At 58.0% G+C, this 21,564-nt stretch overlaps 1 protein-coding gene across 1 annotated transcript in view; it reads right to left on the bottom strand.

Moving 5' to 3' along the window:
* Window positions 1-554: 554 nt before the first annotated feature.
* NGEF (neuronal guanine nucleotide exchange factor) overlaps window positions 555-21,564 on the bottom strand; it is a 37,554-nt gene continuing 16,544 nt past the window's right edge. Inside the window, exons 4-13 of the mRNA XM_035006838.1 lie at window positions 11,910-12,070; window positions 10,444-10,596; window positions 9,160-9,289; window positions 6,834-6,908; window positions 5,121-5,210; window positions 4,045-4,208; window positions 3,655-3,810; window positions 2,950-3,029; window positions 2,088-2,192; window positions 555-1,534 (exon numbers count right to left, since the gene is read on the bottom strand). Coding sequence (XP_034862729.1) covers window positions 1,344-1,534; window positions 2,088-2,192; window positions 2,950-3,029; window positions 3,655-3,810; window positions 4,045-4,208; window positions 5,121-5,210; window positions 6,834-6,908; window positions 9,160-9,289; window positions 10,444-10,596; window positions 11,910-12,070 — 1,305 coding nt within the window. The 3' untranslated portion in view covers window positions 555-1,343. The remainder of the gene's footprint in view (window positions 1,535-2,087; window positions 2,193-2,949; window positions 3,030-3,654; window positions 3,811-4,044; window positions 4,209-5,120; window positions 5,211-6,833; window positions 6,909-9,159; window positions 9,290-10,443; window positions 10,597-11,909; window positions 12,071-21,564) is intronic.

Below are 21,564 nucleotides of genomic sequence, written 5' to 3'. Positions count from 1 at the left end.
TCCTGGCAGAGTGTGGTCCCAAGCATGCAAGGCTGGGCAGGGTCAGATTCCAGACCCTCCACACTCCAGGACAGAATCAAGGGTGGGGGTGGGGTATCTGTGAGGGTTACCTGGGCTGGGCGAGGAGCTGCAGTCTTCGGGTAACTTGCTAGCGCCAGAAGTGGGACAAAGTGTCCAAGGTAGGAAGGTGGGAAGGCAGCCCCGGCCCCATGCCTGGTGTTAGATCTCCTGTGGGATCACCACCCACTGACAACCTCTGTTGCACTGTGGTCTCCCAAACCTGTGTTCTCACTTCCACTGCAGCAGAAGGGTGTCCCCAGCTCCCTCAAAGAGCATCTTCTGTTTCTGGAATCCTTCCACAAGTTGAGGTCCAAATCTTCCACCCTGAGGTCCTAACTCTGGCTTTTTCCTGTCTTGGAAGCCACCTTAACCTCCTCCTTCAGGACATGCTACTCCCTTGGCCTTGAAAGGAGTTCTTCTTTCCCTGCCCGGAACCAAACACCTCATTCCTGTGTGTAGCAGAGCAATAAAGAAAGAACAGAGCTTCACCTCCATTATTTTATACATGATGCTTCTTTTAATGCAGCCAAAAATGATATTTGCTTTTCTCGGAACCAAAACCGATACAGGATGCAGTGGCCAATTCATTCCTCACAACACCTGGGCTCCTGAAGGGGCCAGAAGACACAAGTTACATCCAGCTTGTCAGGGAGCCAGAGGTGGCATGGGCCCTCGGCCAAACTCTGGTAGGCCTGCCATGAAGCAGGGCCTGGCCGTGCAGCCAGAGGCTGGCAGAGGCTTGGGGAGGGGGGAGAACAGAGGCATTTGGTCTCTTGGTCCTTTGAATCGGAGACCAAGGGCTGCTCAACAAGCTCAGGCAAGGGCGGTCCATCTGCACGCCTGGTGGATTCTAATGGCTTCCAGGGTAGAGAAGGACATGTGCAGGGGGTCATGAGAATCCTTCCAGCCTGCCCTTGGCCAGGGACACCCCGGGGTCTGGGGCCTCTTCCAGTGCCTGGGAAGGCCCCTGGAGCATGCCAGTCCACTTCCACCCCCTCTAAGAGACAAGAGGGACAGGTGGGAGAATACTGTTTAAAATACCCTTTCTCGTTTATAAATGCAGCAGAGGAAAGACGTAGGCGCCCTTTCTCCAGTTTGCAAGCGAGGGGGCCAAGACACATGAGCACTCAGCACGCGGCAGGGAGAGCGGTGGGGGTGGCTCCTGCACGAGGTGCCTGCCTCCCCCCAGAGCCCCTCCACCGTTCGTCGGGGTTTGCCTGCCCGGAGCTGCTCTGGCCTGCCCACCCGCGTCTTCCCGCCAGGCTGGTGACCCAGGCCGGGGGTCACTGCCGATTTCGGCTGCCCAGCTTCCTGCGATCCTTGTTCTGGCTGCGCTGAGGGTCGTCCATCTTGTGGACTCGGAAACATTCCTTGAGGTTCTGGGACCGGATCTTGGGATTCAAGATCTCCTCAGTCATGGAGCTGGGGAACCAGCCTCTCTCCTGGTCGTGCAGACGCTCGCCAAAGATCCACCCTGTGTAGGGGCGGGTCGGGGAGGGTCAGGCCGTGGGGGTGAGGGCTGAGGGCTGAGCCTCCGTCCTGGCCAGGGCTCCCATCTGTGCGGGGAGTAGAGGCGAGGGAGATGCAGGAGCCCCGCTGGCCTTTCCAGAGGGCACCTGCTTGAACAACTGCTACTGGACACACTTGGGTTTTTTTCTCCCCAGGAGCCGGGAAAGCACTGCCCCGACCTCCTCCTGGGGAACATGGTCCTGGGGCGCCAGGGTGTCTCCCAAACGTATTGGCTTTGGAACCCATTCCTGAGCTCTTGGCAACTCTCTGCCTCTCAGCATGAAGCCAGGAGACCCCAGGCCGCCCCCAAAAGGGAGAGGTATCCAAGCGGACCACCTGGAGTCTGGAATGCCACCATCACCCTCTTGCTGGGCAGCCTGTCTCTGAGCCTCAGCCTCGTGATGTCTGCTTCTGCCCATGGGGCTCAGGCACCCCCCCCACCCCTCAGACTGGTGCAGAGTCCTAGGGGTGGGGAAGGGGTGGTGCGAGGGGGAGAGGCACCCAGCCCCAGGTCTCACCGTCTTCGGTCTTTTCCAGGATGTTCAGGATGTCGGCCAGCTCCAGTGTCAGCTCATCCGGCTGCTGGGCCACATACGGGTGCACACATTGGACCTGGGGGCAGTCTGAAGGGAGGAGAGAGGGAGGTGGCATGTCCTCATCCCCCTGTCGCCCGTCCTGCTATGGGCCCGGCAAACCGTGGACACCCCCGGGTTAGCAGGGCAGGCACGCCTAACAGAGCAGTGCAAATTCCCACGGCAGTTGGAAAGGGTCTGTTCTTGGAAAGGGTCTGTTCGAGGGAGAGGGGGGTGTGGATGCAGAGAAAACGTGGTTAAAACAGCCAGGGGCGCTGAAGAAAAAGCGGTCTATGCCTAAAGGGACGAAGAGGCCGGGAGGGGGGCTTATTTCGGACGTCAGAGGGCACTTCTCGGACCCGGAATGTGGTGCTGGGAGCAGTTGTGGGAGGGCCAGGACTTGGAGAGCCCAGCAAGCCCATCAGCCTCTCTGGGAGGCAGGTGGGCCGGCACCCTTTTATAGTTCATAAGGTTTTCAGACAGCTGGCAACCCCAAAAGAACACTGGCGTTTGCCTTCTGGGCCCAGATTCCTCTTGGTTTCCTTGTGGGACCTGTCACTTAAGACCAAGTGACTTATTTCATTATTAAGCATCCACGTGTTTGTGAAGCTCAGTTACACCGATGTCGTCCATCCGGGTTGGTTCAAAGCCCCTCGGGCGGGGGAGGCCATGTGGCCTCTGGGACGGCCGGCTCGTAGGCACTGCCCCGTCGGAGCGCAGAGAGCCCCCGCCCCGCCCCTGCCCTGCAGCGCCCCCGCCCCCGCCCCGCCCTGCAGGCGGCCTCCTCCTCCTCCCCGAGGGCACTTACCCAGCAGCCGGGAAGTGAAGGAAACAAACTTGGTTCTCCGGTTGGGGGCCAGTGAGGTCATCCAACGCTTCATCTCACTCCTGGGACATGGAGGACACTGCCAAAACCACAGAGCGACCCCCCCCCCCCGGCGTGGTGCCAGGCATCCCACAAGGCCACAGCAATCTCCTTGACACGTGTGAAGGTCCGCTGGTGAGGGAGCCCCCCCCCCCCCAAACAGCCCTGAAGCCACAGGCTCTCAGACATGGAACCGGGAAGGCTGTTGTCGTCCCCATCTGGGTGGGAGGAACTGGACCTAGATAGGGGCGTGACCTGTGAGCTCCGTGGGGACAAGTGCAGGGCACCACACGGGGCTCCAGCACCTCTGTCCACACTGACCTTGGCTGTCCCTCCCAGAGCCCTGGGGCTGCAGGGCAGGTGGCCTGGCTGCTCAGAGGGGTGATAAGATGGCCCTGGGACCGCCCCGTGGTGTGGGGCACTGGTCAGCGTGGCCCCGAGGGCTCTACATCTCATCAGGGAAGAGAGGCCCTTCCAGAGCCTGAGACCAGAGAGGACACACGCAGACACCCCCCCCAGTTGATGGCAGCCCCTGGAGGCCGGTGGGCCACCAGGTGTGGCGGAGCCCCGGAGCCTTGCTCCACCCGGGAAGGAGACTCGGAGGCGCCTCGGGCGTCAGGGGCAGGGCCGGCGGCGCGGGGCACTCACTGAGAGGACGCCTTCAGCATGTAGGTGGCCTCCCGGTCGTCCGCGTTCTCCAGCAGCCGCAGGATGAACACGTTCGCCAGCGTCTGGCCCTGGTCCTCCAGTTCCTCCACGCGGAGGAGGCCCCGCGGGGCCGAGTCAAACACTTGGTACTTGTCTCTGCGGGGACCCAGGACGGCAGGGTGAGTGTGTTGGTCCCAAGGAGGCCCCAGCGTCCCAGGGAACCCGCCACCCCCAGTCCTGCTGGCCCTCCTGTTGGGGCCACTCCTCACCTCCTCCTGGAAGCCCCCCACCTGAACACCGGTCCCCCTGGCCCCCCAGACTGCCACCTCCCACGGTGACCGAGGGGCTAGCACTGACGCAGCCGCCAGGGCAGGGGCCCCCCCTGCGCACCCGGGGATCTGCCGGCAGATCACCAGCAGGTCGTTGAAGAGGAAGAGGTAAATTTCCCGGAAGAGTTTCTTGGTCCGCAGGGTTCGGGAGGTCTTGGGGCCGGACATCTGCTGCAGCTCACCCTGCTTCAGCAGCCAGCGGGAGTGGGAGATGATCGGCACCGACTGGCCGGGCGGGGGGGGGGGGGGTACGGCGTCAGGTCGGCTGTGTCCCTCCAGGCCCCACCTCCCTCCCCAGGCTCCCCTGGCCTCACTGGCCCGCTAACCGGAGGACCGGCATGGGGGCCGCACTGCGGGTGCGGTGGGGGGATGGAGCGGTGCCGGGCAAGCACGGGAGGGCTCGCCGCGTGCATGAGGGTGCATAGTCCCGTGTGCGCGTGCCTGGGTGTGGCCGTGCATTTGTCTGTTGTGTGTGCTTGCGTCTAAGTGTGTCTGTGTGGACTCGTGTCTCTACACGGGGGTGTGTGTGGGGGGGCCAAGTTCACAGGGGAGAGGGGAGAACCGGGTGCCATGGGACAAGCAGGCCAGTCTGCAGGCGCCTGCTGCCTGGCTCCGGGGGAGGCTCCTGGCACCCAGCGGTCGGCGTGGCTGGTGGAGACACGGGGGGAGCCCAGAAGGCCACAGCTGGGGCTCAGGGACCCTCAGTGGGCACGGTGTGCTCATGCGCTCACGTCACCAGAACCCAGGCCCCAGGGACCCTTGGGGCTCACTGATGCCTGAAGCTTGACATAAAGTCGGGGGAGGTCGGTCACTGCTTCAGATTTTCAGTCCACCCGCCCGCCCCCCATGTAAGAATCCCTGGAATGGTCCTTGTCACGTGCTTCATGTCAACTAAGTGCTCAAGGTCAAACAGCCAAGAAATAAGAGCAGGCAGCTCCGGGGTCCTTGCACACTCAGAAGATAAGCACAGGCCACTGCGATGGAGTGGTCACAGCGGCGGGGGCGGGGGGGGGCAGGCAGGGGCAGCGAGGGGTGCCAAGAGAGGTGTCAACGAAAGTGCCACTGGAACCCGACCAGGGACCGATGCCCCCGGCCAGCCCAGCTGGGCTGGGGACACATGGACGGGCGCAGGCTCACCTTGATCTTAAACTCCATCTTCTTCTGAATGCTGATCATCTGCTCCGTGCGGCTCATCTTCCTGACACCCTCGTTGCACGCTTTTACCACCTGGCATGAGAGGGGGGACACGTGAGGCCAGGGGCACCCAGCTGTTCCTGGCCACCGCCTCTGTCCACGCAGGCCCCAGAGTGTGCGGACACTGTCTGCAGCGAGACCGGCCGGCCCGCTCCTCGCCACGGCTCTCCGTTCTGGGGGAGATCATTAAAAATTGCAATAATTTTACATGCACTAAAGTGGAGCGCAGAGCCAGCTTGGAAACCACAATCGCTTTTTGCAGAGATTACAGTTGTATGAGCAGGTTTGCAAGGGCGGCACCCAGATGCCACCAGCGAGGTGTGCAAAAACTGGCCGTCTTTACCCTCTGCCTTTTACTTCTGGGCACTTGCTCAATTTTTTTTTGTATTGAACATCAATTACTTTTATAAACTAAAAAAAATCCACTTTTATTTTTTACTTATTTTTTATGGATTTTATTAAGTAATCTCTACACCCAAGAAGGGGCTCGAACCCACAACCCCGAGATCAAGAATCACATGCTCTACCGACTGAGCTGGCCAGGTGCCCCTAAAAATCCACCTTTGTTACAAATATGGGAAGCTATGAGAAGCACAAGTAGAGCTTTTGTTAGACAAGAAAGAAAGGGAGGTGACAGCAGAGAAGAACTTAAGAAACAGAGCCTGGCCCCCGGCACACGGGCCTCTCGTGGGTGGAGACGGTCACTGGACTCACCCTCTGGGGCCCCGTGGGGGTCGGGATGAACCCCCGCCTGATCAGGTGGCCAACTGGTAAGGGACAGGAGGAGGGGCCGGCCGGGGAGACGACTGTGAGAAGGAGCCCCCGTGACTCCAAGTGGCTTAGAACTGCCATCCGACGGCTGCTGAGGCCAGTCCTTTCACTGAGCTGCTGCCTCCGGTACGAGAAGTGGAAAGGGCCCCCCAACCCCAGGCTCTCGCCCATCACAGTCATGGGCACGACAGAGCAGCCCCCGCCCCTCTGCCAAGAGCTGGCTCGCAGCGAGGACGGACATACCTGCTGACCCCCGCACATCCCCTACTCTGCTGGCGACCCCTAGGAGGAACCGCCTCTCCAAGGGTGAGCCGTGGACATGGCGTCTTCCCTCTTGGGCAGGAAAAGCCCAGGGCAGACAGGAGGCGAGCAGCCTGGGGTCGGGGAGAGGCGTGGGGAGGAAGGCACAGGGCTGGGCCATGTCAGGGCACAAGAAGAGCCAGATCCAGCCCCCTCGGGCGGCACAGGAGGGAAGACACTGGAAGCGGGCAAGGACAAGCGTGGGGCCGCCGGTGGGGGGCAGCAGAGGTCACCACGGCTGTGGCCTGGGCTCACGGTGACATCTGCTCAGGCCACACCCGATCTGTTTTGGGAACTCAGTGATTTTTCTTTTCTTTTTTTTAAAGTAATCTTTACGCCCCAAAGTAATCTTTATGCCCAATGTGGGGCTTGAACTCGCGACCCTGAGCTCAAGAGTCACCTGCTCCCCCGACCAAGCCAGCCAGGTGCCCCTCAGTGACCTTTTTCGATTGCAAAAGCAGATATTAAAAATGAATTTGCAATTTCCAAAGACACAGCGACAGAGGAGGAGGCAGGACCAGAAGGCAGGTGTCCGGACAAGGAAAACAGTTCATTGGGAAGAAAGAAGGAGGAAGCACAGCTCACCATTTCCAGTTCTTTGTGGGCATCCAAGGCAGTGCACTCACGCTCAGACCTTTCTTCCACTCTCTTCAGAATGTTCTGAGCACAGGAAAATTCTGCGTTAATTTGATCCCGTGTGGCGTTTCCTTCCCACCCCGCCCCCATGCAGCGGTGACACAATGAAGAGCCCAATGGGGCGCAGGAGAACCCACAGCAGGCCCAGGACCGAGCATCCTGATCCACAGGGGGGCCCGGCTCTAAAACGATGACCACAAGTCAGGCTCCTGCAGAGAGTTAACCATGAAGGCTAAGCTGCAGCCCGAGATTTCCCTGCACCCCCCCCCCCGCGGGCTCAACAAGGAGACCAGAGAGAAGCCGGTAGCCCCATGCTGGCGGGGTGGCCCCAGTGAGGTGGCCCCAGAGGGGGGACGGGCATGCTCAGGCCAGCCCTGGCCCCATGGGGCACACAACACTCACGGGAGGCACGGGGCGGGTGGGGGGGCTTCCCTGCCCGGCCCCTAGGACTGCCGTTTGTAGCCGAGCCCCAGTGACCCTGAGACTTTGTTAGATCTGGTCTTACTGATGAAAATGCCTTTTTTCCAACTGTTTGATTTTCTTGAATTAACAAAACGAGGCTTTTGCTCACCTTTGCCTAGACACGCTTCCTCGGACCACTTCCCTGACGGCTCCAGGCCGCCACCCCCTCCCCTCGCCCCCATGCTTCCTCAACACAACGTTGAGCTAGGTCTTGATCTTACTTTCGTTGGTTTTCATTGTATAAAAATTAAGATTTTTATATATCCATATATGCGCTTTTGCTATGATTTCTTAAATGCTCCCCCCTCTGTCTTCTGTTTCAGTTTTTCCAAGTTAAAAAAAAAAAACTCACACATCCCTTCATTGACCGGCGCCCTGTGACTTGGGTTCGTGCTCCCTGAGTTCTCGAATAGCGCCCTCTCGGGCTGTCCAGGGGGTGGGGGTTGCTTCCTCTGACGCCCCTCTCTTTGGTCTCAGGCCTCTGGGCCCGGTCCCCCCCTCCCCTGCTGGGACCTCTCCTCCTTACTCTGCTGCCAGGGACTAGCTAGCTGCCCCAGGACTTTGGTCTCTGCCCCGTCTGACCTCTGAGCTCCCCTAACTATGGCTCACAGGTCAACCTGTCAGCTCATCGCCCACAGAACACGGCCAGATCCACACCATCCACTCCCTCTGCCAGGTGGACCCAACCCCCCCCTTAGCCTGCGGCAGGCATGGGGTCCCCTTTCAGGAAATGTCCCCCTCTCCAGGCTTCCCTGGCCCCAGCCCTCCTGGGCTTCCTCCTTCCCCCTACTCCTCCTTGGGCACTGTGTCCCAGGGCTGGGTCTTGGGACCCCTTTCTCTCCTTCCCTGATGGTCTCTTTCACTAAATGCCACCTGGATGCCGAGAGGCCCTGTGCTGACTTCTCCCTTTAACTCTGCACTTGGAGATTCACTGGCTCAGTCATCTCAAGCTCAGCGAGGTCACATGGAACCCTGATGCTCCCCAGCCTGTCTCCCCGCCTCGGTAGGGGCTGCATCATCCCTCACGCTGTTCCAGCTCAGACTCTTCCTCCCTCTTCCCCGGAGTAGCAAGTGGGCATCTCAATTCTGATTTCTCTCCAGGATCTCCCCTCCTCCCCACCTCCCACCCACCCCGCCTCTCCCCCAGGCCAAGCTGCCTTTCTCCCATAGCTTCCTGACCCCTTCTCCCATTTGCCCTCCTACTCTCCTGCCCATCATTCTGCACAGGCAGCGTTGTGTGCGCTCACCGAAGGCAGTCAGATCAGGCGACTCCCTGTCCTGCTGAAGAATGAAGCCAGCATCTTACCTGGTCCCTCGGGGCCTCAACTGGCCTCACCACGTCTCTGCACTCACTCCTGTCAAGTTCCCTCAGCTCACCACTGGCCCTCCTGCCTGTGAGCCTGGCTGCCCCAGGGCCTTTGCATAAGCAGTTACCTGTCACTTTAATGGCTCCTCTCTGTCAGCCAAGTCTCAGCTCAGATGTCACTTATCTAAGAGTCTTTCTTGACCACCCCCAACTGGCGGTGGCCAGGCAGTGACCCCCGATCACGTGCTACCCCGTTTCACTGTCCTCACAGCCACGACCACTTCCCACTTGTGTGTGCTTGTCAGTCTCTCTCCCAGACTATGGCTCACCGGGAATAGGGGCTGAGTCCCCCACTGCCTGGCACACAGTAGGAGCTTCGTTAGGGTTTGTGGAACAAATGGACTTCCTAGAAAGCTAGCAGAGAGCTAGAACGACCAAAGGAAATGGTCTGCAGCGGGAGAAGCATACGCAAGCCCGGTCCGCACGTCGGGTGGGAGAAGCTGGTACCTGGACCAACAGCTTGAGGCGCGTGATCCTCTGGAAAGGCAGGATGAGGAAGGAGGACAGGGGCAGCCCCCGGCACTTGGGGTCCAGCTCCAGCTGCGCAACCAGCTCCCGAAAGGCTGCCTTCTCCTGGCTGGGGGACACAGACATGAGAGTGGGTCTCTGGCTCGCAGGCGGCGTCAGTCGGAAGGAACCAGACAGCCCACGGGCACGGAACACACGTTGAGTTCTTGTCTTTTAATGGAAAATCGACTGTTCACGTGCAAGCCAAATAACAATAGTGGCTTCACATGCCCGGCCCGTGAAAACTTAGCAAAATACGTTGTGTGTGGGAAGGTAAGAATTCCTCGTGCGGCCAAGTCTATGACTCAGACGCGGCATCTGGCGATTTACCCAGCGGGGAACCGTGGCGAGGTGAACCCCCAAAGTGACAGCAGCGGCCGCAAGCTGGGGACCACGGCTGCAGGGCCCAGCGCCGCTCCTGCCAGCAGACACGAGCTGGTGGCTCGGCAGTGGGGAGCGGGGGCCACCGTCCCCTCGGGCCCAGACGCCCGTGCTCGAGGGGCGCACCGTGTACCCCCGGCCCTGCAACGCCGGCATCCTGTCCTCCTGTCTGCTCGCTTGTCCTCAGAGCGAGCGTCCGGATTCCCTCGAGTCCCAGTTTTCAACCCCCGAACAGAGAACACCAAACCCCCGAATGCTCGTGTTTTAAAACCTCCACAGTTAGTGATGAGGCCGGACGGCCAGGCCCAGGGGAGTGGAGCGTTCAGATGCCACTTCTCAGGGAGGCTTCTGCGCTCCTGAGCGCAGCTAAGAACACATCCCGGGTTCAACTGGCACCAGGGCGTGGCACACACGCGTGAGGTAGGCAGAAGAGGCAAAGTGAATGGAAAATCACTTCATCTACCCGCACCCCAGGGAGGCTGACGAGTGGGCAGATGAGTAGCGAAGTCAAGGGTGTTGCTGGAACACCAGACACCCCCCCCGCCCCATCCTTGCCTTTGGCTCTAGTTCAAACCATCCTCCCGACCTCCTGGGCCCCGAGGGGCCCTCCCGGCCTCAAACTCTCTTTTCTAAGCTCACAGAGCTCAGCCCGGCCGCTCCGGACACGGGTCCAGTGGGCGCCGTGGCTGGTGGTCTTGAAGTCAACATTCCTCTCATGACCCCGCAGCCCCCGGACGTGCCAGGCGTGGAGACTGTCCCGGGAAAGCAGAGGTCCCAGGACGGTGGCTCGGTGTCCCGGTGGCAGAAGCGACAGCCCGCAGCCGGGGAGGGGGGTGCACTCACAGCAGCTGTTTGTAGGTCCTCTCCTGGTAGGTCTGGTTGCTGACGTAGGTGATGTACACCGAGAAGTGGTTGGCCGCGTAATGGTACACGATGTCGCACACGTCTGAGATGACGATGTTCTCCTCCATCCGGCGCTCCAGCTCCAGGAGAAACCTGCGGCGGGGCAGGGGCGGGGGGGGGGGGCCGCGGCTCGGGTTAAGGGCGCCTGGACAGGGACGCTCAGGACACATCGCCACCACCGGGCCTGGCTCGGGCAAAGCCACAGACACGGCAGGACGTGATGCCCACACTGAGGGCGCGCTCAGTCACATCAGGGAATTACTCGTCCAGTGTTTTTAGGTGCGTAATAGCGTTAGGAGTGTTTGTCAAAAAGAGAGAAAGGGGCCTTATGTTTGACGTACATACTGATGTGCTCACGATGAGGTGACGACAGGGATTCGCTTCAGCGGGATCCCCCGGGCGGTGGGGAGGGTGGGGACACGGGCAAACCCGGATGCCGGGCTGGCGGTGGGCTTGCCACTCTGGTGTCTCTACTTCTGCGTGTTTGGAACTCTCCACGAGGAAGTATAAGTAAATACATAAAAAAAAGATTCCCTTTCCCCCATGGGTGAAGCGGCAGAGGCCGAGGGGTCTCTCAGCCACCGTGCACCCGAGCCCACTGGGCGGGGCTGCCGGGAGGAGGTGGGTGTCCGTGCGGAGGAGGAGGGACCCACGGGGGGCCCACAGAGTGCCCGGGGCGCCCCAGGGGTGGAGGGGCCCCTCCTGCCACACCGTGGCTTCACATCTGAACGTGCGCGGTTGGACCAGCGCACCCAAAAGCTGAGTTTTGCGCTTTGAGCCACAGACTCCGTGGCCCAGCGGGAAATGGTCAGTGGAAGTTCTATCCTAAGAGTATGATTGGTGTCCCTTTCCTCTTTGCAAGAATCAATGAATGGCTGTTTATTCCTCCTTCATTTAAGCTCCTCCCATCCTTCACAGGCGAAACCTAAGCACGGTTCCAAAGCCACTGTCACAAATTATTGCAAACCCCATCTAATCGGAGGGAGAGGGCGTAAGGCCAGGATGGGGCTCTGCACTGGCCCCCAGACAGTCTTGGGGCCCTGCGCACGCCAGGCCAGGGTTTTAGGACACCGGGATATAGAGCAGCTCACACAGACCCCCCTGGACCTGGTCAGGATGCCCGCCACACACCTGCCTGATGGTGGGGGACACGTGGAGCACTTGTGCTGATGGGAAGGGTCTGCAGGTAGCAGGCCTGTCCAGGGGAACGTGATCTGCCGCCCTGCTGGCAGGGGTGGCAGATGGTTGGGTTCACGTGTTTGTTTATATCTTACTACAGATAATTCCGAACACACACAAGCAGAGAAACCAGTGCAAGGAGCTCTCACCACCAGCTTCAGCCATGCCCCAGGTGAGGAGAAGCTTCTAGAAGCCAGGCCCCACAAGGCCCAGAGCAGGTGGCTCACCGCTCACTGACGGCCATGACGTCCAGGACATTGGAGAAGAGGATGTGAGCCTCGGACGGGTGCAGGATCTTCTTCAGACGCTCATTCTCCATGAAGTGAGACACGAGCAGGCTCAGGCTTTTGTAGTAGGAGGCCTCGGAAGTGACCAGCTCGAACATGGCCTGTGTCGGGACAGACAGGCAAGAGGAGGGCCAGGGGTCACCTTGCAGGGGGGCGTCTACCACGCTCCCAGTTAGAGACGCAAAGACAGGCAGGCCCGCGTGCGCAAGGGCGTGTGGAGTGAGGGCGCCTCCACACACTGGCAGCGAGCCCCCCTCTGCACAAAAGGTAGAGAGAATGTGCTCATGGCTCCCTGTATCAAACGCTGGAGACCACCTAACGCCCGAAACCCAGAGCAGGTGAAAACCCAAGAGGTCAGTCATCTATGGGAGCCCCAGCAACTGCCTAGGGTGATGCAGATGGTCTCCTGGTGCAGAATGGGTGTGAAAATCCTTACGGAGGGACGCCCACCCTTACACACCCCCAAGGCCGGCTGGAAGGACACGGGCCACAATGTCAACCACACGTATCAGCAGGGGGAGCAACTTGTATCTTTCACTTGTCTGAAAATTGAAAAACGAGCATCTATCATTTCTTTCACGGTCTAATTTTATAATGTAATCGATAAAACAATTTTTGTTTTGAAAAAGAAAAAGAAATCCAGAATTAATAAGCTTTTTGGAGGCACCCTTATTCTGTGTCATGACTGCTACCTGATCATTGAGCCTCTGTGCTCTCCGGTGAGGAGCTTCTCTGGAGTGAGGGCGCTAGCTTCCGCTCACCTTCCTCCCTTGCTCACAAGCAAGCCAACGACCCTTCCTGAGGGGGGGATTCAGGTCCCACAGTGGCTGCCCAGAAGGGACCGTGTAGTGGGGTGAACCATGGACCCCCCAAAGCTCTGGCACCTATGAATGTGAACTTATTTGGAAACAAGTACTTTACAGAAGGATGTCAAGGACATCGCTGGGGATCGGGAGTCTAAATCCAATGACAGGTGTCTTTAGAAGAGAGCCATCTGACACGTGAGGGACGTCTGGCGCGGAGGCATGGGGAGGAGGCCGTGTGAAGACAAGGCAGAGCTGGATATGCTACCCCACGCCGAGGGCCACCTGCAGCTGCAGCTAGAAAGGGCAAGCGGCTCCCCGGAGCCCTCGGGGGCAGTGAGGCTCCCGCCACTAATTTGTTACAGCGGCCCCAGGAAACGATCACAGACAGCCGGAGGAGGGGTGGAAGCAGGAGGGGGAGGAGCACCGGGACTCCGGTTCTCCTCGCGCCCCGACCACCCCACATCTCACTGCAACCCTCCCGCCACTGGCCAGAGCCCTGATGCAGGGCTCGAGGCTCTGGCAATGCAAGCTGGAACTCCAGGGCTCTGGAAGGCCCGGCAGAAGGAGATAGGGAGGGCCTAGAATTTGTTCCAAACGCACTAGGAATCCTCCCAGGTCCCCCAGGAAGGGGCATAGAGGAGCTCCCGTTTCACCACAGGAACCAGATGCAGGGGCGATGTAATGCCCCCCAAGGCACCCATGGATGATGGAAGAGCAGAGACTCAGCCCAAGGGTCTCCCGAGCACCACGCTGCCCCGTGAGAAAGAAGGGACATGTTTGTAAGTGGGGGTCACGCGGTAGCATAAACCTGCCCAGCAACAGTGACAAAGTTCACAGGGAAGTCACTCCAGGGGTCGTCCACCCATCACAGAGCCTGGGCCACCGCCGCAGAGTCCCCCAGGTGCCCTAGGGTCTGCACCTGACCTGGGCTGACGGGAGACGCATCCCCAAGTCACGGGGGCCTGGTCCACTTAGCGGACGAAGCCACAGAAAGCACATCCCACCGGCCTCGCTGGCGGCCCCAGCACTCGGCCTGCCGACGGCTATGCACCGGGATGGGGCTGACATCAAACCGCGTCTCCACTGCTAAATTTAAGTTTCCTAAGAAAATGTCAAGCCATTGCAGCTTGCGAGTTCTAAGCAACTATAACTAAAAAAGCCCCCTAAACTGAGTGTTGCAGAGAGGGTACAACACCGTGTCCAACCCACGGCCCCGTCTCCCCGAGTGACGCGCGTCAGGCCCGCCCGGGGTTGCACCTGCAGCCCCAGGCCCACGGCATTTTGTCTGCGGGGGCTCAGGGGGCCGGGGGCAGCGGGGCCAAGGCAGCGGGGCCTTTCAGCGGCTGGGCCTGACTCGCTGCTCACGGACACCGGCTGAGCCCACCGCCCACTCCCCCTCCTCCGCTGACAGGCCATCAGTCGTCCGTGAATTTGGCTGTTGTCTTTGTGTTATGTCACGTTATTTACTCCATCACTATGCCTGCCTTTTCCTTATCGATACTCCTTTTACTCTCATTCAAGCCTCGTGGTGGCAGCGCAGGGATGACGGGGATCTGGGCCCTGTCTGCTCTCCAGACTCTCACTCACTCACTCACTCACTCATTCACTCACTCATTCGTTCACTCACTCATTCGTCCACTCACTCATTCGTCCACTCACTCATTCGTTCACTCACTCATTCGTCCACTCACTCATTTGTTCACTCACTCATTCACTGATTCATTTATTCACTCATCATTCACTCACTCATTCACTCAGTACTCACTAATTCATTCACTCACTCATTCATTCCTCACTCATTCATTCATTCACTCACTCACTCTCCCATCTGCTCCCATGTTTACTGAGTGCCTGTTTAGGCCCCGGGCATTCAGTGGCGAGCGTGGCCAACTCCCTGCCACCATGGAGCTTGTGTCCAGGGGTGGGGACAGAGCAGACAGGAGTACAATACTTCTGGTCAGGCGGTGAGAAAGGCCACGGAGCAAACGGGGACAGGTGTGTGTGTATGAATGAGCATAAGAACGTGTACGTGTGTGTATGCGTGTGTGTATGAATGAGCATAAGAACGTGCATGGGAGTGTGTGTGTGTGTAAGAACGTGTGTGTGTTGCTTATTGCAGGGCACTCCTTCCTGATAAAACCACTGCTCTGTGGCGGGGCTGGGTGAGACCCCCCTTGCCCACCACCCGGCTGAGACCCGTGGCCTCAGGGAACACTCAGCTACACTGACCTGAATTTTATCAATCACGGCTCATCTCTCGATGGTGCTCTTAGTGCTCAGTTCGATTAGTATTCTGTTTGATTTCTGCCAATATTCCTGTTACACTTCCAGTTTTTTCCAGCCCTGCCACTACCAAGCCCGCTCCTGCCTGGGTTCTTTTCAAGAGGTAAGAGCTGCTCAACTCTGGACGCTGCGTGGGAGGGGCCGGGCCAGGGCGCCCGCCCCAGGCAGCTGAGCAGCGGAACGGTCAAGGCTTCTGCCTTGGAGTTAGCCAGACTCTGGCCATGAATGAGAATTGCTTTATCCAGCTAAGCCTGTTTCCATGCGCACAAAATGGGAACAACAGTCCCCAGCGGACAGTCCTCAGCCTGGAGCCTGCCCATCTCAAAGCACCTGCTGGACGCCCAGGGTCATTACCAAGCTGACATCAGGGCGCTGCCCTCACAGCCTGAGCTTCACGGGATGGAGCTCCGGCCAGAGGGGTTAAGAGAGGCTTGTACTAGGAGGTGACACGGGATGTGACAGCAAGCCCATTCCCAGGGGCGCAAATGTTCATGCAAAGAAGGATGTGGGCACCTGGTGGGACAGTGGGGCTGGTGGCCAGGCCACGAGAGAGGGCCACAGAGGAAAGAACAGGCTCCTGTGTGCATTTCTGAGTCTGTCCTCCTGCCTGCTGCATAGGCCAGAACCACACAGCCCTGTTTTCCAGTGTCCGGAAGGGCTGCTCCTGAGCTCTGAATGTGTTCACACCATTTCCCAAGCTGGCCCGTGGATGAGAAGCCATGTCCGGCTCCCTGCAGGCTACCCCACTGCGCTTGGAAGGCACCGGAGCCTATCTTTCTCAGTAAATTCAGATTGTTCTCCAAAGAAAGGAAACGACAGAGAGAAATCATTGGTGTCCCAGCTGGGACCATCACGGTTCCATCTCACACGAGCCGGCCAGATTTAGCTTCAGCCGGCAACATCTCCCCTCCCTGGGGCCGTCCAGAGACGTGTGAGACTGCGGCCCCCAGAGCAGCACTGCACCCCTCGGATACAAGACACTCCAGACGCACAAAGCCGGGACCCCCCTCTAATGCAGTGTGGGCCACGGGGTCTGCTTGGGGATCGCTGGGTGTGCAGGCTGTCTCAGCACGGGCCGGGGGGGGCCCAGAGTTAGGACCACCTGGCCATGCTGTCCGAGCAATGCATTTGAAGAAACGAATGAGACCCCAGCCCAGCAAGGGGGATGAAAGGGGAGGCATGGATACCAAGAAAATCTGGGTGATTCCCTACCTTGGTCTTCACCTGCACCGTCTCCTTGTAAGTCAGGATGCTCAGTGGAACCCCCATGTGGTGCATTCTGTATGGCTCTGGATTGTTTTCAGCACCCCCTGACCTCAGTGTTCGTGAATCACAGCTGTCTGAGGCCCTCACCTTCCCTTTATCACGATGTGGTCATGGGACCTGAGTCTCCAGGGTGACCTCTGTGGAGGTCAGAGACTAAGGCCGCCTGTCTCTGCTGCCATAGTTGTCTGGCGGGGCATCAGCAGCCAGGACGCAGAAGCACCCCCTCCCCCACAGTCCCAGGGTGGGGGTGGGGCTCGCCTCTTCCCAAGTCCCTCTTCCCAGGACAGGCTGTCCACAGCGGCCGGGTCTGAGCTCCCATCTGAGCGGGTGAGGGGAACAAAATGGATCTTCTTAGGTAGCCTGTGTTTTCCCACCTGTTATGGGCCGAGTTGTGTCCCCCAAAACTCATATGTTGAAGCCCTAGCCCCCAGTATGACTGCATTTGGAGATGGGGCCTAGGAAGAAGTCATTAAGGTTAAATGTGGTCATAAGGGTGGGGCCCTGATCCAATATGACTGGTGTCCTTACGAGAAGAGACAGACCCCAGGGATGCAAGCCAAGGACAGGGGTCCCACCAGACACCAACGCGGCTTAATCGCGGACTTCCAGCCCCGGAGCTGTGAGAAATCCATGCCTGCTGGCCAGCCACCCAGTCTGGGGCAGTCGGTGAGTGCAGCCCAAGCTGGCCAAGCACCACCTGCTTTCCCATCCAGCTCCAGGAACTCTGGTGCTTTCCATCCTCCAGGCCGCCCTCGCTCGCCATCTGACCCGACCTGGACCGGAGGCTGGGGCCAGGAGCCCCCTCCCGACACGGACACACACCTCTCAGGGAACCAGGGAAAGTCGGACATTATTCCAAATCACCGGAGCGAGGCCTGGGACCAGAGTCAAGAGAAAGGAGACGACCTCTGCGTCAGCAGGGCCACGCAGACCCGACAGATGACTCTTCACCGGTATTCTGTAACAGCCCGTACTTCTTCCCAAAAATCACACGGGAGAGAAAGTTCATTTTGTAAGAACTCAGGACGTTCCTGCTGCCACTCCCTCACCAGAATCAGGCATCTTTCTCTCTCTAAATCCAGGAAATGCTTGGCCATGCTTCTCTCTTAGTCACTACGCTTCTGCTCAGACACACAGGCGGGTGAACGGAGGTCACGGATGTCCTTGTTCTCTCCACCTTGTCTGTGCAGGGTTAGCAGAGACAAATGGCCCCAGGGTGCTCGTCCAACACCCGACAGGTGCCTGTCACCTCACCCAGTCCTCACTAAAGCCCTGGAGGTCTCCCAGACTGTCCCCACCGGGCAGAGGCGGGTGCTAAGGTCACACGGCCTGTGAGCGGCGAGACCGAGGTTTGTCCTTTTGACTCCAGGGCCCCGTGCCTCCACCGCTCTGCTATGGGACAAGGAGGCCTTCTACACAGACACCGAGGTTTCCCCACAAGCCCAGAGGCCGGTGGTGCCCGGCCAGCGCCCTGTCTCCTCGGAGGTGGGCCTGCTGTGATTTATACAGAAGCCCCCTCCCTCCTACACTGGACTGCAGACTCTCTCCAGGTCCTTAATCATCTGCTTATTATGTACTGCTTTCAAGTAGGTGCTTCATAAGTCTGTTAAAGGAAAAAATCTCCAAACTACAACTCAAGCATGAGCCAGTCCTGGTTTACAGGTGGGTTAGTAATGTCTGCCCACTGGTAACTTCCACCCAAAGGTTCTGCTCCCCAGGCTCCTTGCTCCCCATGTTCGGGGCAGCCTGCCCGTCTGTTTACAAGGACACCATTAGCCGCATCTTATGTTCATCCTTCTCTCTTGGCTCCTGCTGGCCTGGACGTCCAATGTCCATCTCCTTTCCTGGACAGCTTCCTAAAGCGGCTCATACAGAAAACTCAATGCTCCAGAAGTTTACTGACCACCTGCTATAAGCTGGGGGCCGCCAGACACTGGGGACCCCGAGATGACCAAGACCCGCTCCCTGCCCCCTTGGAGACCCTCAGCCCAGGAGACCTCAACCGTGGGGGAGAGCCCAGCACCTCAGCTCACTCGTTCCACAAACATGTACCAAGAGCTACCTCCAGGATGTGCCTGGGCTCGATGCTGGGGACATAGAGAGACAGAGGCATGCTGTCACCAAGGATGCAGCCAGGGCACGGTCAATGACAGCTCAGCAGCGATCCTGACAGTGAAATGGGAACGCAGGGGAGGGGGCCTCACCCCAGCGGTGGGGAGGGTTCTGGAAGGGGCTGAGTCAGAGAATAAGAGTTAGCCAGGCAAAAGGGGGGAAAAGCCAACATTTTTCAACCTGGTCCCCTGACCACAGGTGTTTGTGAAAATGCAGATCCCCAGGCCTCACCCTAGACCCACACACAACCTGTCCTTTAACAAGATACCCAGGTCCAGGGGCGCCTGGGTGGCTCAGTCGTTAAGCATCTGCCTTTGTCTCAGGTCATGATCCCAGGGTCCTGGGATCGAGCCCCGCATCAGGCTCCCTGCTCAGCAGGAAGTTTGCTTCTCCCTCTCCCGCTCCCCCTGCTTGTGTTCCTTGTCTCACTGTGTCTCTCTCTGTCAAATAAATAAAATCTTTAAAAAAAAAAAAGAAGACCAGGTCCTTGTGAGGCATGGCAGTGACTGAGGGCGCTGGCCCCCAAAGCTTCCACAAGCACCTTTCTTTCTTACTGGTGCCTCGGAGTCCTAAGTGTCAGGGCACGTGCCCGATGCCTCTTTCCTGTTAGTACATTTGCTTTTAGCTGGAAGGTGGGAGGGGACAGAGAGAAAGCTGAGCCATGCCAGGGGTTTGGGGTGTCCCTCCTGGAGCACCAGACTGCCTCAGAGGCTGTGGGCATGTAACCCATGGACAGCTTGGTTCAGACCCCACGGTCCAGGCTCCATGCCCCACAATGTGCCAGAGGGAGTTATGGTACCTTGTTCTGCCGAAGGCCGGGCCTTGTGCTCCAGACACTCAGTCCCCATGCACAGATGGCCACACACTTGCTCTCTCCTCAGGGGGTGTTGCCGGAGTCAGGAAAGGGGTGGCTAGGCCCTTCCGTCAGAGACCGCACCTGCTCTTGGCTTTGGGGCCTTCCGAGTAGCCACCCCGGGCAGGTTCACCTCCACGCTCCAGGCTGGTCCCCGCACCCCATGATCCGACCGGAATGGCACAAGGCTTTGCTTACTTCTGTGGCTAGCACAGTAATTCACACGTCACAGGCATTAAGGCGGCCGGAAGTGACTCAAAAAAGGCTCTTAGTCAAGAACAAGCCCCTAAGAGTGTCTCTTTCTTCCATGAATGATGATGAAGTCAGATTCCAGAGCCCATGCCTTGACCGGCTGCAGTAGGTCCGGTCCACGTGGGAAATACAAGGAGGGACAAGACTGAGGGAGATCACGGTGTTCTTGGGGGCCTAGGGCTCACATATGACATTTGAGCTTGTCTGCAGCCCCTGGGGGCCCAGAGTGCCCCCCACACCACCAGCAGTCCAATCCCAATCCTCTGCAAGCCCACACATATCACAAGTGCCAATTGTTAACGTTTTTTCCAGATGACCTGGTTAGTAAGATGATTTATGAAAAAATTTATACTAGGGGCGCCTGGGTGGCTCAGTCGGTTAAGTGTCTGCCTTCGGCTCAGGTCATGATCCCAGGGTCCTGGGATCAAGCCCCACATTGTGTTCCCTGCTCAGCGGGGAACCTGCTTCTCCCTCGACCCCCACTCCCAGGCTCACGTGCTCTCTCTCTCTCTCTCTCAAGTAAATAAATAAAATCTTAAAAAAAAAAAAAAAGATTTACACAAAAGTAGGTAAAAACTTAAAACTTGAAACGATGTTCAGCCTCACTCACAGTAAGAGAAATGTGAATTAAAACCACAAGATATCACTTATGATCTAGCACATTGGTCAAGACAAAATGATCAACTAACGGACAGCGGTGATGCCGAGCCAGCTCCCTTATACCACAGTGTGAAGACAGTATCTTCCCCAAATCTAAAAAACAGGTAACTTTTTTAACTCCACAATTCCACTTGGCAATTCCCATGGTACTCCACTGTGAGGGTTTCAGTCTTAAATAATGCTGCACTGAATGTCCTTGATCCACATTTCTTTTTTTTTTAAAGATTTTATTTATTTGCGAGAGAGAGTGAGAGGGAGAGAGATCACGAGCAGGGGGAGAGGCAGAGGGAGAAGCAGGCTCCCCACTGAGCAGGGAGCCCGATGCGGGGCTCGATCCCTGGGCCCTGGGATCATGACCTGAGCCGAAGGCAGATGCCTAATGACTGAGCCACCCAGGTGTCCCTCAGGTACATAAATTACTTATCCAAAAGATTCCTTTTAAAAATGACAAATGCTAACGTCTCTCTGTTGGAAGAGTTACAGGTGTCTGTCATAGGACAGGAGTTATCTGACGTTCTGTGTGAGGGCTACTGTCCATCTCAAACCTCAGGCGAAGTCCCTCCCCCTCCTGACTGGAGACTCATTTGCTGAATGGTTAAGCTTTATCCTAAAGAGACAAGTATGTGGTTCGGTGCAGGTCGGTGAGCAGAATAACAATCACGATTTAATTTCTTGATAGAAGTGCATCATATTAAAAACCCATAATTTTCTTCTAAAATGGGTAGTTTAAAAAAAAAGTGTATTAAAATTCGAAGTTGTGAAAACAAAGAAAAAACCTGTCCTGTTTCCCAGGCTGAGCAGACTCAGATTGAGGTAGATCCTGACAGATCCCCTAGACGGCCCGCAACGGAGAACACTGGGTCCCCTCCCTTCTTGTACCTGGCAGGACGGAGCTGAAGGTCCTGTCTGGGCACGTCGGGGCTGTCCTGTTGCTGGTAAGGACCAGCCTGCGCAGGCCACCCCACAGGAGTGTCTGTGTGACCCTATCTCCTTGGAGACACTCCAAGTATCCTTCCCTGCTCATTTTTCAAGCACACCCAGCTCACCAGGATCAGGGGCCAGAGCAAGTCTGTCTTTTCTATTCCCTTTGCCTTGACAGGTTCCTGGTGCTCGCTGGGGACATAAGCCACGCCAGTCGCAGGAGTGACCGCTTCACGTGGCATGCTGGGGACAGCCCCTGCAGGTTCTCCATTATTTCTCAGGACCCTGGCATCAGCCTGGTAAGAATCAAGTACTATCTGATGCTTCCTCCAGGGAGGTGCCTGTCCCCCCTCTCCAGTCCTGGTCCCTCCTCTTTGCTTTTGAGTCTCTTTTCAGGATCATTCCATGGTCCACCGCATTGCGGGGGTGGGGAAGCCCTGCC

The sequence above is a fragment of the Mirounga leonina genome, unplaced genomic scaffold (genome assembly GCF_011800145.1).
Source record: "Mirounga leonina isolate KUSES-001 unplaced genomic scaffold, KU_Mleo_1.0 Mir_151, whole genome shotgun sequence".
Lineage (NCBI taxonomy): Eukaryota > Metazoa > Chordata > Mammalia > Carnivora > Phocidae > Mirounga > Mirounga leonina.
This window is presented reverse-complemented; position numbering and strand designations above follow the sequence as displayed.